General features: G+C 38.2%; 1 protein-coding gene across 1 annotated transcript in view; it reads right to left on the reverse strand.

Annotated features, from left to right (window-relative positions):
- MYBPC3 (myosin binding protein C3) overlaps positions 1-16918 on the reverse strand; it is a 60938-nt gene that overhangs the window by 17658 nt on the left and 26362 nt on the right. The window contains exons 16-26 of the mRNA XM_061997800.1: positions 16660-16765; positions 12593-12759; positions 12042-12207; positions 10707-10813; positions 10353-10382; positions 10058-10194; positions 8504-8581; positions 7187-7346; positions 6027-6131; positions 2507-2695; positions 377-511 (exon numbers count right to left, since the gene is read on the reverse strand). Coding sequence (XP_061853784.1) covers positions 377-511; positions 2507-2695; positions 6027-6131; positions 7187-7346; positions 8504-8581; positions 10058-10194; positions 10353-10382; positions 10707-10813; positions 12042-12207; positions 12593-12759; positions 16660-16765 — 1380 coding nt within the window. The remainder of the gene's footprint in view (positions 1-376; positions 512-2506; positions 2696-6026; positions 6132-7186; positions 7347-8503; positions 8582-10057; positions 10195-10352; positions 10383-10706; positions 10814-12041; positions 12208-12592; positions 12760-16659; positions 16766-16918) is intronic.

The following is a 16918-nucleotide window of genomic DNA, read 5'->3' on the forward strand; positions in this document are numbered from 1 at the left end:
AATGAGGTAAGGCAGTAAGTTGCAAGTTTAACTGATGTTGTTACAGTGATGTTGTTATATTGGTTTTAAGGAATATGCATTTTGTAAATGCTACAAAAGTATAGTAGTGATTATGGAACAGCACTGGTATTTCTGTGGTGCTTTTCTGTATTAAGGTGATTGTGAAGGTAACATTATGGTTGATGTGACTTTGAGGTTTTACAGTCATGTCATGGTAAGTCTGGTGATGATTGCCAAGGATGTTAGTCATAGATTAGAGTTCAAACTTAATGATGCTGGATATGGTTAATCTATTGGGATATTGCAGCAAAGCTATTGCAATTGTAGTATTTCAGTAGTGTTCAGTTGCAGCTGCCTAGCACTGGTGCTTACTTACATCCATCTTTGCAGTATTCCACAATATAACCATCTAATCCCCCTGCTCCAATCCGCTCAGGGGGTCTCCACTTCAAGGCAACGGTGCTGTCAGAAACATCCTCCACTGTAAAGTGGGTTGGTTCACTTGGAGGAGCTGTAGGGAAATAAGTAGAAGTAAATTCTGAGAAACAGAAATACAACTGTGAGTTCAAAGGCTGTAAAAGAAGTGATTAGCAGCTAAATTATATACCATGATCTGCTTTTATAAAGTCAGTTTAGCTGAAGCTCAGTTATAAAATGTGATACTTAATAGAAGCGCAGCAGGTGATTCCTGGAATAGGGGAGCAAGAGGTTAAGATAGTAATTCCTAGTCACATATGCTCCCTTATGAGTAAAAGCAAATGAAAAAGAAGAATTGTGAAAGGGAGTCAAATTGTCATCAGAAATCCACAGAAAAGTTTAGAAATAAAGATGCATACAGTTTCTTTACTGTACTTACACCCTGATTGTAATTAGACAGAAATTACATGGTCTGTAAATTCATCAGTGGCTATATTTGACTTAATTTTCCTCTACCAATGGAGAAAATAAGCAAAAATTATGACTACATATTTACAGAAAGACTAGTTCTGATGTGTGCATTTGAAACAGAGACAGGCCTGAGAGAAACATTTTGAGGTTGGAAAACTTTCACTTCAGTTAGATAGAGCTATTTAATATCTTTTCAGGAGTGTCATGTCTCTTTTAAATCCAATACCTAAAGTCAGTCTTTGTAAGCATGGCTGTGGTCTACTAATTAAAAAGCAATCAAAGCCCTTACTGGACAAATGCAAATACTCATAAATGTTACTGTGAAGACATTGATTGCAGAACTCAAACAGGACAGCTTTTCCAAAACAACATTCAGAGCATCGGAACACAAAGTTTAGTGTTTGTGGCATAAAAGCAGTCACATTAAAGAAATGTCAGTTTGGCATAGTCTGTGCATATGTGTTATAAACTGAACATCTTTTGAATACATAACAGATTGTACATATTAAAAATATTTCACATATAAGTTAAATACAGGTTTATAAATCATGAAACTGACTGTAATCAATCAGTTCTCAAAGTTATTGTTTAGAGAAATATATTTTAAAAATATCACCCAGTTTCCTTCCTGTAACTGTGTCAATTTTTCATACTCATATAGCAGCAAGGATTGTGAATAGCACACAGGAGACAGAGGCAGTTGGGGGCATACACAACCACATAGCACGCGATCAAAACCCCAAACCTCTCCTCTGAAGCAGTAAGTGTGAACTTTATCCTTAATCAAGCAAAACTCTGCCTATCCCATGAAAACTTTGGACCTTGTTTTTCAGTAGCTCCGCTTGATGATTTTCGTTCGCCCTTGTTTGCTGCAGACCAGCCGTTGTGTGCTTGAAATCCAGAATTAAGAGACCCCTCTTGCAGTTCATACTCTCCTTCTGGCTCCTTCACTACATCATCTGCTTTCACATGATCTCCTTCAGCAGACTGTCCCCCTTCACTGATATTTGTAGATTTAGCAACTCTAGTCATTTTAATCTCCAGCTGTTTAGATTTTTGTGGGTCTTCTTTCTAAAACTCTTAGCAGGCAAATTTCCTGAGGACTCCTTTAGTATGCTCCTTGCTCGAGGACTGCAGGAGATGCTGCACTGCAGTGTTGGGAAGGATTATTTATAGAAAATCATTCCTCAAATATTTTCTTAATCAGCTATCCTTTTAGCTGTGGAGAGGGCCAGGATTAAGGGAGTAGTGGGTAAGATACTGTGATATTTGCACCCATAAGGGAATGGGGGAAGCTGAGAGGGACGGGGCAATTTCTGTCAATTAGTTCTCCTCCTTTCCACATCCAACTTGACTCTCACACTTCTAATTATAACAACTAAAAATTCATCAGCAATTTCATGAAACTGGAACCTCTGCACTTCTCAGGAGGGGGAATGACAGATAGAGAAGAGGAACGTTACAAAGGAAAAGGTTAATTAAATATAGAATATGGAAAGGGTTGATAGTCTCTTTCCTAACACTTTCTTTTTAGGTATAAGGGCAGTTGAGAATAGGTGAAAATGGTCTTGTCTTGATTTTTGTCTTAGAAATAATATGGAGTGAAGTTAAAACTCACCAATTGGCATGAAGGGTTGAGAGGGAAGGCTTGGCCGGGACATGCCAATAGAATTCACAGCATAGATCCGCATCTCATAAACCACTCCTTCAATCATTCGCTTGGCTTCGTAGGTTAGCTCTTTTAAAAGGTCAAAGTTCAGTCTCATCCATCTATAGCTCTTCTTCTTCTTTCTCTCCAAAATATAGCCTGGAAAAGATAGCTCTTGTAATGGAACTGCAGATTATTCTCTCACATACATGAAGAAAGGAAATAGCTTTTTCTCTCTATTTGTTTTTCATTTGCATAGAAGAGACAAACATCATTCAGAATTTCTGTGTATAACTGCAGTGTGTGAAGATTTGGTATTTTCCTCCAGTTTCTCCTAGTATTACTTTCCTCCTATTTGACATTCTTACCTGAACAATTCCACTTTTCAGAGTTAATACTTAGAACTGTCCACATCTGATATGAGGCTTTAAGCACATTTTGCACTGCTATTGCAGTATTTAGATGTATGCAAAACACAGATACCAACAGAGCTTAAATGGTAGATCCTTTCTTGTGAGAATGAGGCCATTGACTCCTAATGAACCGAGAAATGCATGAAACATAGTTCACTAGAAAGCGCTTTCAGTGAAGAAGAAATTGCCTTGAAATGTCTAAGATGAGACAGAGTTAGAAAAACATATATTTTTTTAACATGGTGCTGGAATCCACTAATATTGACTAATGGTGTAAATCACAATGCAAAAAATTAGTTGGTGGATTATTTTAACACTTCCTTTTGTTGTGGGTTTTTAAAATGTATTAGCTCTCAATTGCTTAGTGGTGGAATTGTCAAGTTCTTCCCTGACAGTGTTCTGCTTCAGCCCTATAACGAAGTGAGTGCTGTCAATGCACCATTTTTCTTGCTATGATTCCTTTAGGGAGCAAAGTGAACGTGTATGATTACAGAGAACCAAAAGCACTGGATGAGCTGCACTATAGTATAGTTTAGATGTAGTCTGTACTCTTAGCATCCAGTACCTCTCCTTCTCACTTTAACATCCACAGCCTTTCCCACACTACCATGATGTTTTTCAGAATGGCTAAATCAGGCTGGGTTATCAGTTTGAAAGGAAGACTTTTGATTTCCCCAAACTGGGAATGGAATCTGTGATTTTTTTGATCCTTAACATGTAGGATTTTGCTTCTCTGTGTTGCAGATGGTATGCCTGCATGTAGTTGCTTGTAGACTTCTTTTACACAGATTTTGTTTTGAAAGCTATTCATCTTTAAAACTATGGATTGGATAATCAGACGAGACACTGAATAGTGATTTACACGTACCATGCACGTGTTGTGTGTCTCTACCCATAGTCTCCAGAGGGTATGTCTGTAACAGTGGCCAGCTATAATAGCACGTCAATAGCGAATACGTTGTAAGGACATGTTGTAGTGGAGCTGTGTAGGTCAGTGGTTCAGTCCCTGTTACTCACAAAGGTCATGAGTGTCAAGCTTGCAGATGTCCCTTTTATATATCTGGGAAGTAGGACTGGCACAGTGCTTGAAAGGAGATGAGGAGCAACAGGCACATTTACTGTCAGGTTACAGGCACAGACACCTTCCAGCAGGAGCTGTTCCTGTCTATTTTGGATTGCAAGAAGAGCATGGGAGTCTACAGAACGTTTTGGGTAGTGAGTGGTCTAACTACCTTTGAGCTGATAGGTTGTATCATCACTTATAATGTAGGAAATTAAATGCTGTAAGCAAAGAACTTATGGTTCCTTTGCTATGTTCCTGCTTTTTTCTCTCTTCCCAAGGTCTATGAGACTGAGAGAAGTTCCAGCAACTCAGTTTCTGTTTTTTTGCCATTTTAGATATGCATAGTTCCTTATCAGAACTGAGACAGTTCTTCCCTGTGGCATATCAGAGTTGTAATTTAAAAAATAAAATGAAAAAATGAGGTAAAAAGACAATACTGGTACTGTTTGTGACATTTGTTAAGGCAGATCATATCCCCAGAAGCACAGAATGTATGATAAAGATACTAGTTTAGTAATGTAAAAGTACATGAGACCCCATGAAAGGTTTGTGTAGCAGTAAAGATGGGATGTGAATTTCTTTTCTATATCTGTTGGGAACAGCTAATAAAGACTGTAGCAGGCTGCCTTCATTGCCATCTGTAACAATAAGAAGACAGATAAGAATGCATTATGTCTTTTTCCCTTGATTTTATAATTTGCTTTCAGTGGATACTGCTGGATCTTGCCTGCTGTTTTGTTTGGGGTTTTTTTTAAAGGTGTTTTATTCTATCTCTATTAATAGTAGAGTCCTTTGCTAACTCAAGAAACCTCATATAGTGCAAAAGGTTGTTAATGGAACATTAACAAAATCATTCCTTTGACAGTGAAAACAAACAAACCTTACAAAAATGTGTCCTGAAAACTCAAATGAAATTATGGATATTGCACAGTCAAGGTAGGGTGGGGGTATGTATGTGTGGCTATGGTAATGGGACAGCTGTGGTATATATCTTTGCACATAATAGTTTAAATTGTTCACTTCTTGCTTGCTTCCTGCCAGAACACGTGAAATCACAAAGAGCTGGCTCACTGGTATCTTCTTTATTCCTGCACAGATAATTTCTGTTCAATTTAAATGAGGTTGCTCTGTTCTTGTGGAATTGAATGAAGTCCAAACAAACAAATACAAACTCCTTGCTTCCAGATGCTATGCAGGAGGCTAAAAGACTTCTAGAACACTTCTAGCCCTGGCATCCCGATGGAAGTTCATATAGCTTGCAGTGTGTGTTTGCTGAAGAAGATAAACCAAAACCCCAACCTCAAACTCCAGTGATCTTTATTGAACAAATTGCTAGATTTGGAGTCCTGGGGGATTTTTCTCTAAAGTTAGCAAAGACCATTATGAGGATCACAGGGACTTTCACTTAACTAACACCATGCTCTGCAGAGAAATTAAAATGGTATAGGTGATACTCCTGATCCCTTCTGCTCACTCCCTGCATTGCATGATAACTTCAACCTCTAGTTTTTAGTACAGATAGTAAGGTCATCAAAATGACTGGAAAATGCTTTGTGACCAAAGATGTGTGCTTGTATATGAAGTAGGATTGTGAAATAGTTTTCTAAAAGAAACATGTCTAACGTGATTGCTTGAGATTGCAGGTGACTGGAGTTGATGACTGAGGTGGCCACAGATCTGGTGGCCTAGATAAGCCCAAAGGCCTGCATATTGGCCAAAACCTTCAATCTTGAAGGAGAATATTTAGCTTTTGCAGTTTTTGGTATCACCTTCTTGTGCTTAGGTAACTTGCTGACATCTCTGATCTGAATAGCATGGGTAGGTGGCACTCTTTCCCTAAAATTGAAAGGCCAGAATCTAGACCAGTTTGAAGTTTTGATATATTACAGTAGCTAGTTTCTGAGAATCAGCCTTCCTAGAGTGAATAAAGATAGAGAATCCTCCTCTGCCATCTTAAAGGAGCAGCAAAAATACAGACAAGGCTGCTGGGAACTTTTGTTTCAGCTCTTCTTACCAAGTACTGGTTGCCCACCATCATATTTAGGAGGCTGCCACTGCACAGTGCAGTAATCTTCTCCAATGTTGCTGATTATGGGAGCTTCTGGAGGGTCAGGAACATCTGAAGAAAACAGGAGAATGAATGAGAGTTCATTTTTGTCTATACAAGTCAATGCAATATTTTTCTTTTAACATTTTTTTCTGTATCATGTAGCTACAGCTTTGTCAGCAGCAGCAAGTACAATGGAGAATGTGTTATGTTAGTCTAGGGTAAATCCTGCTCTTTGATGCTTCTTTAAATAATTTATTTCCTTTAAATATATTTCAATGATTTGCTTCCTTGTTCTTCCCAGACATAATACATTTTTGCAAAATGTAAGGTTATAAGGTCATTCTGGCCTGTAAGAGGAGGTTTGCTCCAGGGCTTCCTGTTTTCTCCATCATCAACTTTATATAGAATATAATGGCTGCATTTCTTGCGTATTTTGTTATCTTGGAGATATTAATAGCAAATATCCTGGCTTGGGATTTATAAAAGATTGAAAAAGAGTTTTTGCCTAAGCAATGAAATATAAATTTTTAATACTGTAGGTGAAAAGAATTTTCTCTTAGCATTTCTAAGTTTGTTTAGAACCTGACTCCTTGTCATATGTGTGGCAGGGTATAAACAAGTTAAATATGAAAATTTATAGAAATTACTGACTGAATCATATTCCCCCCAGGTCTTCTGTGACTCATGATAGCAATCTGGTTATCTTATAACAGACACATTGTGTATCTTTATTAACCTTTTAATGCTTTTAGAATGAAGTAATCTTTGCTTAAAAAAAGAAGCCACAACAAAATGACAAGGAGTTTTTCTTATCTTGGACAAGCATGAAGCATATACCTCAAAAGGGAATATAATCTGTAAAATGATGGGATCACCTGAAACTGGAAATACATAAAAAGCAAGTACACGGATTTCTACTGGGAATTGTTCTCTGACCTTTTTGACATAAAAGGCAAGTACCTGAGTGAGATATGCAGAAAAAGGCTTCTGCCAAATTTTGTGATGGTATGATCCTTTTCTAGTTTTCTAATCCGGAAGTCAGAACTTGCCTCAGTTTTAGAGAAGGGTGAATTTCAGTGAATTCAAGATCTTTCATGGTCTAGTTTTTTCCTTCCTTTGCTTACCAATAACTTTCACTGTGATATCAGCCTTATCTTCGCCCACGGGATTCTTAACTATGACTCTGTATACTCCCTCATCGTCTTTTTCTGCTCCTTCAATGATGAAGACACAGTGGTCTTCATGCTTCTCCACACGAACTCGGCCTTCAGATTCAAACAGAGGCTGTGGGCAGTGAAAGTAACAGATAAAGTCATTGTAAATTGTGCCAGGGATAGCCTGATGAGCTTAGACATAAGCTGCTGAAAATCTTCAAATCACTGAATATTATAAAACTGATAAAAAGCTAAAAAGTACTTCAAGTTCTATTTACAAGTAGAAGAGAGAAAATACAGACTGTGTGGCTCACATAAATAACATTTGGAAAACTGACTCTGAAAGCCTGCAGGTTATTAAGATTTATTGCTCATTATACATACCCAGTTACGCTTCCAAGTTACTAAGTACTTCCTCAAATTACTATTTGGGATAACTGCTAGTATCATTTGAAAGAATTTCAAAGATAACAGTTGTATATTCAAGAAGGTTTGCAAATTCCAATTCAGATGGTTGAGGAGATGTTCCCCATCAATAGTTTCTACATTTGGCATCAGTTAACGTGGAGTTGAGCAGTTACCTCTAAACAAAGTACTGTGTTTCTTGTAACTGTTAATGGCGTCAGTGTGATTTCTGTCACTCAAAAATGTCATATGGGCTAACTTTATACTCTTCTCTGAATTGACATCTAAACAGAGTGACCACAATTTTGCTGTATGTTTGCAACATGCTGCTTCTTTATGCACCCACATATCTCTAGACTCACAACGGGAACCATTAGAAAGCATTTGTGCCTAAATAGTGCCTAGCTCAGCAGAATCCTAATCCTGAGAAAGGTTTATTGTTGCATAATACATGTAAAATATTTTTTACCCTATCAAAATAAGGAAGTTATTTATGACAAAAAGGAAAGTCGTTGGAAAATGATGTATCTTTCACTGTTTTGTGCATACATTGTCCAGTCTGTTGATCTATTGTCATCTTCACCTGTGTCCTGTCAGATTTTTGTTCTAGTTTTTTTTCCTGTACTTATTATTGAAGCTTACAGGTTAGTGGTGGAAAAAAGGGATAAGCATTCACAAATGAATCATCATCTTACTCTAAAGTTACTCACTAGATTTCAAAATGTTTGGTAATCACCATTCTGAGGCAGGATGTTGGGCCTGATGTGCTATTTGCTTCACTTTAGTTATAGTGACCTCAATTTTATTTCCTTCTGAATAGGACCTTTTATCTAGGAAGCACTGAGCATACTTGTGTGTCTGCATGAGTAATAAGGAACTTACCTTACTGTCAGTATTTAAATCACTGCCATTTTCTGAGGGAGTCATGGAATCATCATTGCTTCGAATAAGGTCAGTTTTCTAGATAAGCAAAGAAACCATAGTCAGGTGAGTTTTTCTGAGCAGATTAGTAAAGCTCCAGTACAGATGAGAAGAGTTCATAGGTTAGTTAGGATTACTGAATATAGAGGTGTGGGAAAAGTGAAGAGCAAAATGAGGCAGCAAGCAGATCTGGGCAGGAAATCAACTGATAGGAAAGTAAAAAGCAGAAATGGAAGCAGATGTATTGGGCTGCAGTGAATTAAGGGAAGGATAAGTCAGCAAAACCAAATTTACAGCCTCACTAGTTGTGAATCTGTTTGCATGCTGTGGTACTAGTTACTCATCTTGTGCAACTATGAAAAAAAAGGATCACTTCTTTCTGTAACAATGGGACAGTAATTCAGTGTAAATATTTAACACTCAGAAATGTAATGTCAGATCTGTAACACAGATCAAACAACATATTCTGAAGCTGTGCTACAGTTTGTTTAGGATTTTATTAGTAAGTATATGCTATACATCCTTCAATTAAGGCTGTCTTCTTTTACACATATGTTGAGAGCTTACATCTTAGAACTAGCACTGTACAGGGGTTTTCTGATATCAAATCATCATTTTATCAGAGAAACTTGTATCTGAGAGAGTCTGATTCCCTTGGATACCCAAGGGAGGGGCAAATGCTTTTTTGTTTGTTTCCATGCTAATTCTGCATTGCAGGAAAAGGTCCTGTCATTAAATATGCTAACCTGAACAAAAAATGCAGCAGAATTGTGAAGAAATGAGACTGGTGAAATTAATATAACTGGCAATATTATTTTGTCTATCTCTATACCTACAGGAAGTGTAATGATGCTGTAGAATATTATGCAACAAATTTCTGTGTTCTATGCTACAGCTTAAGAGCCCACAGATGATCAGGTGTGGGGATGTTCCAAGATAGCCAGAAATGAAACTCCCTTCACATTTTGAGTCTAGTTTTGAAATTATTTCTTTGTTTTGTAATTGCTTTGGTAAGGCAAGTGGCAAGTGCCCTCTGTTTTCATTATACTGGATACAGTTTTACTCCAGTGGTCTGCTAAGAAGACATTTCCTTCACAGAGTATAGAATTCTTGAGAAGTATTTTGTTTTTCTAAGAAGCTGCCATCTCCTGAACGTGTCCATCCTCTCAGGTGAAGGTGATGGGGTACTTTTCATTTAATCTGAGGTAGGAAGAGAACAAACCTATATGGTATCTTACTATCTGCATCTACATATGTCTACTCATATATACTCAGCCCCTTCTTTTGGAATAGAAAAACAGTCAACAGTTCAGGAAAAGAACAGTTTGGGATGACTCCCACAAAATCAGCTGCATTGCAGATACTTCTTTTTTTTGAGGTTTAAAAAAAAAAACAATTCAAAGGCATATGAAAATATTTGTGACTAAAAACTGTAATGCAAAGTAAGATTTGAGAAAGAAACTATAGGCAAACAACTGTTTGTTGCCTCAGCCTTTGTGTCAGGATACACATTACCTTGTTTACTTTCTGCCAGATGACAGTGGGTGTTGGATCTCCTGATATGGGAACATCCAGTCTCAATTTGTTCCCAGCTACCACAACAATAGTGTCAGGGGATTGGCCCAGACAGTCAAGGTGGATTTTGGGAGGTTCTATAGCAAGGGCAGAGAAAACAAATTTAAATATAATTTGAGTGTTCAGTATGGAAAAGAAAAAAGGTGAATATTCATGCATTAAATTAAAACTGAAAAAACCCCATTGCTATTGAACAGATGTTTACTTGCACATAAATAATGACGCCTGTTCTTACCTTCTCTTGGTACAAAATCAATCTTGACCTCTGGGGAAAAAAAAAGGTGGGGAGGGGGTAGGAGAAATAGATTAGAAAACAGAATTTACAGAGCATCTGCTCTCAAAAAGTAATTTAATAATGAACAGTTTTTAAAGACTTCTAAGGCATATAAATGAACAGATTAACACAATCAACTGAAAAGAGTCTCTGTAAAACGATGCAATAATAATACCACAAAATAACAGGGAACAGCAATGTGCCTATTTGAGGTATCAGGAAAGTAATTCTGCATACTCTTTCCTGGTTTAATCATGATTAATGCCATCATTTTAGCCTTCTGGAGTTCCTATTACGTATTCTAAGATAACTTACCCAAAAACTGAAGCTTGGCAGAAAGGTTGTAAGCAAATCCCTGAGGGATGAAGGAATAATCAGCCTCATCATCTGGTGTTACGTCCTCAATTGTTAGCTTATGGATTCTGGAAACATGAACAAATATATTCCATTCTCACACTTTACCTTGCCAGAAGAAACAGAAACAGGGCTACCTCAAGAGACAAGATGCGGGCTATAGGATATTAACAGACATTACTGTTTCCTCTCCCCTTGCCCTAACATCAAGTCAATGATCAACACAGCTGTAGACTGCTCTACTTCCAGTATTCATGCAAATCCATGTTAGCATGTTGTCTCTGAATGGATTCTTCTTGTAAAGGTAGAGGTATAGGCTAGTCACGATAGAATCACAGAATCTTAAGGGTTGGAAGGGACCTTGAAAGATCATGTAGTCCAACCCCAAGCTTTAGTCCATTACAAGGGCAGTTGTAACACTGCTGACTGGTTTCACTCGATCAGAATGTGACTACAATAAATTTTAGAAAAACAAGTTAAAAACTAATGCTCTATCCCTCTATTATTGTAAATTCAAACCAGAAAGGGACTATCAAGGAAGACCCTACTTGACATGTCATGCTTATGTATTGTCTGAATCTTCTTAGTCTCCATTTTAGTAGTAGAGTGCTACTGTGCTGGGGCACAGAATTGTGTAACTGTATGTGTTAATAGAAACACTATTTTTTCTGAAAGAGTTTATACATAAGTGATACTTTAATCTGTTTAAACACCAATGCTAATTTTTCAGTTATCAACAATGTGTTTTCTGGATTGAGTACCAAGAAAACATGAAATCCTATTGAAATCAGAATGAATTCTGCTAATATACTACTGATGCAATACATGGAAAACGAGCACAGAAAGGTTACACCTGTACCAAAGCAAGGTTGTGGGTACATGTTGATTGCATATGAGAAAACTTTAAGCTTTTTTCCTTTTAGCTGGAGCCAAGACAAATCTTGTTTTGTATTCCTGTTCACTGAGATAATTCCTGTGGATTTTTATGCAATCATAGAATCATAGAATGGTAGGGTTTGGAAGGGACCTTTAGAGATCATCCAGTCCAACCCCCCTGCAGAAGCAGGGTCACCTAGATCAGGTTGCATAGGAATGTGTCCAGACAGGTCTTGAAGACCTCCAAGGAAGGAGCCTCCACAACCCCTCTGGGCAGCCTGTGCCAGGGCTCCCTCACCTCACAGTGAAATAGTTTTTTCTTATGTTTAAATGGAACTTTTTGTGTTCCAGCTTCATCCCGTTACCCCTTGTCCTGTAATGCAATACCCAAATGCAATAACTGCTTTCTGAAAGACTGACCTGCCAATATGGGAGATCTTTATCCTTTCATCTGGGACCACCTCCTTTCCATTTTTCAACCATATTCCTTTCACATTTTCATCAGAAACTTCACACTTGAAGACTGCCTGGTCACGTGCCTTCACTGTCAGGTCCGCAATGCTCTGATAAACTTCCAGCTTCTTCTCTGGTGTGAGAATAATCAATACACACATCAACAAATGAGAACAGCTCTGCAAGTAAACAGTTGTTGTGGCTATACTGAGCAGAAAAGACTAGGGCTGAGCAAGCTGTTTGTTGAAGTCTGAAATATGAAGGGAAATCCACGGCATGCAGGGCTTTAAGGGGATTGATGGCTAAGCACCCATTATTATCAGAGTATCTGTTACATCCGGCACACAGGTCTGAGTTCTCCTTGAAGCCTTTATTATCAAACCTTATGCCCCTTATTAAGTTGTCTTACTCCCTGTCATGAGGATTATGCCACCCCTATATGCTCTCCTGGAGAAGGTTACCTTCAGCCTGTTCTCATTTGTCACCTTCTCTGATTGTGTAATATTACCTCTGCCTACCTTGTACAATTAGTTCAGCGACTGATACCCCCCCATTGGTCTTCACCGTGTAGTGTCCACTATCCTCCTTGGTTGATTCATTAATAATTAGATATTGTTTTTTCCCATCTTTCTTAAATCGATATTTGAACGTTTCTTCCCGTGTCAGCTCAATTCCATCCTTTTCCCTGCAATGCCAAATAATGTTGAGTCATTTTTCTGTGCTTGGAAGAGGAGAGTAGGAGTCAGCTCATTGTTACTAGAGATTGGGAGACACAAGATAAATCCAGTCTTTGTAGTATTTCAAGTTAGCAAAAAATGTTAGTGGAAACAAAATGAAAATGCTTCTAGCTTGACCTTCGATTTTCATTAGGTGTTTGCCTTCTGATTCAAGATAGTTCACTCACAAGAAATTACTGCATTGTTTATATGGTATAGATAAAGATGAAAATATCTTAAATGCTGTAGAAGATAAAGGAATGAAGATACCCTTCACCAACAGCAAATACAGCGTCTTAAAAGCTGCCACGTGGTAAATGAGACTTACTGGGAAATGACTTTGCAGTCTTAACTTTCCTGATTTGAATTGTGATTGTTATAAATTAATGGTTTGTGAGCATCACTAAAAGTGGAAAGTTTTAGGGTGGATTGAAGTGAAGACGTACTTGGGACTTTGTAGCCCTTTCCATTCAAGGATGCCACAGTATATTTAAGACATTACTAAATTAAGCTTCACCATCGAGCCTAGGAGGAAATTTAATTATTGTAATTTCCAGTCATCAAGAAGGGAAGTGAACAGAAAGGAGTCATTAAGTCAAGGTTATCCAAAAATACATAAGACTTTTTAAGGATTTCCCATTCCTAATCCTAATTAACATAAACAAGCTGCAAGAAAATGACTTGGAATTTCTTCAACTTATTCCTTTTTAGTTTTTTATAGTTTTCCTTGTTGTTTGAACATATTTATATTATATTACTTGAATACTGTACAGTACTCAGATGGCAGAAGACATAGAAAAGATGTCATGCTTTTAGTGGAGTAAGGATTTTCTGCTTTGTGTTGTCACCAGTGACTACTCAGCTTAACAAATGAGCTTACAGGATAGCAAACTGACATGCTACTTGGGGTGTCATTATCATATTATAGCTTTAAGCTTTAGGTAGAAGTATGCAAGGAATAGGAACAAAACTTTTGGCAGAGAGAGGAATCCCTGTGACTTAGATGTACTTGCTGCAACTGCATTTCAAAATACCTGTACAGGTTAATCCCTCACAGCTTTTCTTTAGAGCACATCTTACTGGAATTTATAGTTGGTTTAGAAAAAACTTGCCTCTCTCCCAGGTCACAGGACTGCAATGATTATACGGGAAGAAACAGAGGATGCCTCTAACAACCACGTGAAACACAGCATCGGAGCGTTATGTCAGGATAACATTTCCTCTGCTTGTTGAAGTGGCAAGAGTCAGGCCACGTGCTAGATGCTCTCCTAAGGCTGATGTTCTCATTCAGGCAGATTATTGCTGGAACAAGTGCTACAGTGCAAGGTGTAAAAAACCCTTTGAACTGCTGAGAATGGACTGTAGTCCAGAAGTTTAACATGCTGCTGTGGTAAAACCAGGGACATGCACTTTGGCTACTGTTCCAAAGCTGCACTTTTATTTCTTGGTGATACATTTTGACATGTCTCATCAAAGAGATCTGAATGTTCTGTTCAGCCATTGTTAAAAAAAGAATCTCTTAAAATCTTGTCTAAATAATGAAAATATATTATTTGCAATGACTACTGTCTTAAATCTCTGGGAAGGGAATAGTGTATTTAACTGGTGTTGTTTTAGTGACTAGCACATTGCTGGTGTGTATGAGTAGGGTGTTTGCACAGGGCTGTATTGACAAAGGCTGGAGTGATAAAACTGTAAACTTCATAAAAGAACTCCTGGATATCATTTGGCTTAAAATAATAAACTGCTGCAGTGTAAAGTGAAAAACCTCATATGAGATAACAATACAGGCCTTGCTTTAGTGACTGGAGCAATGAAGTTGAAGGGTCGGTGGATATTAAAGTGTAAATGGAGAATTTTATAGAGCCATAGAAGTGTTGGTTTAAAGACCACTGTAGGTCATCTGGTCAGGTTGAAATCTGAAGGAGAACTAGTGCAGTAACAAATAGGTCAGCATGGTTTAGTTTATCCAAATTCTGAACATCTGCAAGATCAAATGTCTGTTCTCAACTTTGCCACTCAATGTCTCTTTTCTCTATTTGGAAATGTTTTCCTTTTTCCTGTTGAGAATGTGAGGATAAATAGGCTGATATCTTTGGAGATATCACTGGTGTAGTTACTATGTGATAATGGGGACCCACAAATTTGTTATTCTCATTCCATTACTAAGTTTATTTGCATTTGGAGCTGATGATATATTCAGCATTCAGAAATGGAAAAATGAGGTAAAAACTACTTATTTTACTACATCTTTTTCTTATTTCCAAGACCATCTGAAGTACTATTCCATAGTACTGCATAATAATAATGTGAGACCTTTCGGAGTGATCATGAGAACATTCTTTCCTGATTACTTTGAAGAGACCCACTTAATGAATTCTCTGAGCCCTAGTCTGATAGACATGCCTAAGAGGCTGTAAGCCTTATTTCTGTCTTATGCGAGTCACAGAATTGCTTTTGTTCATGTGCTTCTGATTGCATATCCCGGGTTTAAAGGGTGCAAGAGCTGTGACAGGTGCCCTGAGTAAGTGCCTGTTACTTGGCTTAAACTGTTGAGCATCTCCCTAGTGAGCCATGAAACTGGAACTCTTTCTCTATACTGCCTTTCATGTTTTCCCTAGACACTTCTCTCCATTGTCCAAAATACTCCCTTGGTTGCCAAAAAGCATTGTCTGAGTCTCACATAATAAAACTAGTAAGTTACAGGGTAAATGTCTAACTGCTCAGTTCTCTGTTGCTATGATTTGAAGAGTTTCTCTGACCACTTGCTGCATTTCAGGCTGAGACAGCTGCTGGTTTGCCCTTGTCACACCGAATGCCCATCCCACAGATACCAGCTCTGCAAGATGTATGGGAGTTGTTCAAAGGCTTGGGATCAAAGCGTGGCAGCTGCACTGTGCTCTGAGAGGGACAGATCTGGTTGTCCCCATCTCTTGTGACCAGGCATCTGTAAACAGTTCCCGAACAATAACATTTATGTGCCTCTGCATGTGGTTTTAAGAGTGTAATGCATATGTTGTACTAGCTCTGGGGCTCTATTTAAATTCTCAGTTCCTTCCTTTGGGAAAGCAGATGAGTGGTTGTCACTTTCCAGGAATGTAATGGGCATTGTGGGAACAGTTGATAACCGTGTGCCTGAAGCTGTTAACAAGCAGAAGAGAATTTCATCTGGTAGAGAAATGAAGTGAGAACAGTGTGGTTAAGACCTGGTATGTGAGCACCGCCTGCTGTGCCTGCCCAAGCAGCATGAGCTTTCCAACTTCCGCTCAGCTGGAATGCCCCGCAAGATGGACTCTGAGCTCTAAATGTTTATCATCTTAATCCTGGATCCTGCACACAAGTAATGATGAGCTTTGCAGGATCACCACAACAGATATGCTAAAATAAGTCAATGACCTTCCCTCTCTGTTTCAAGAGACACTAAATTTTTACCTAAGGAAAAAAAAACCCCGTTTAACTTCCTCCCCAACAGTCAAGAAGGCCAGAAGATTCCATAAAGTATAGCAAACTTGTCACAATACAGTTCTGATTAGTCTGGGCACTACTTGGACATTATGGTCAAGTGTTCAGAAAACTTTAAAGCTAGTGGCTTGGTACAGTCAGTAGTAATCTGTAAACACTCACCACAAAATTGTGTAAACTGTATAAAAATCTGTATTTAATTTGTTTTCTGCCTTGTGCTGGTCTCAGTGCCTCCTTCATGTTTGCTCTGTAGGACGAGGATCAGTCTTTTCCTACAAATAATTATGTAAGCTGCTTTCTTCCATTTTATACCACTGCTCTTGGCCACAAACACTAGTCCTGTAATGTCCCATGGAAGGATATGCTTTGATGCTGTGGGGGTTTTTTCACCTTTTCTATTCCCTTACCATTTCACAGTAGCTCCTTCCTCAGACACTTCACACTCAAACTCCACTCTCTCTCCAACCATTACCATCTGGTCCTCCAATGGGTGAGTGATCAGGATTGGAGGTTCTGGAAATGAAGAAACTTTTATTAAAACAGTATTGTGAAAGACTAAAGACCAGAGGTAGATTTCACCAGTCTGCACTCCACAGAAGAACCACTGGTCAAATACATGATGATGCTCTGTGTGGGAACTTAAAATTTACTGTGCCAGACCACACT

The sequence above is a fragment of the Colius striatus genome, chromosome 6, assembly GCF_028858725.1.
Source record: "Colius striatus isolate bColStr4 chromosome 6, bColStr4.1.hap1, whole genome shotgun sequence".
NCBI lineage: Eukaryota > Metazoa > Chordata > Aves > Coliiformes > Coliidae > Colius > Colius striatus.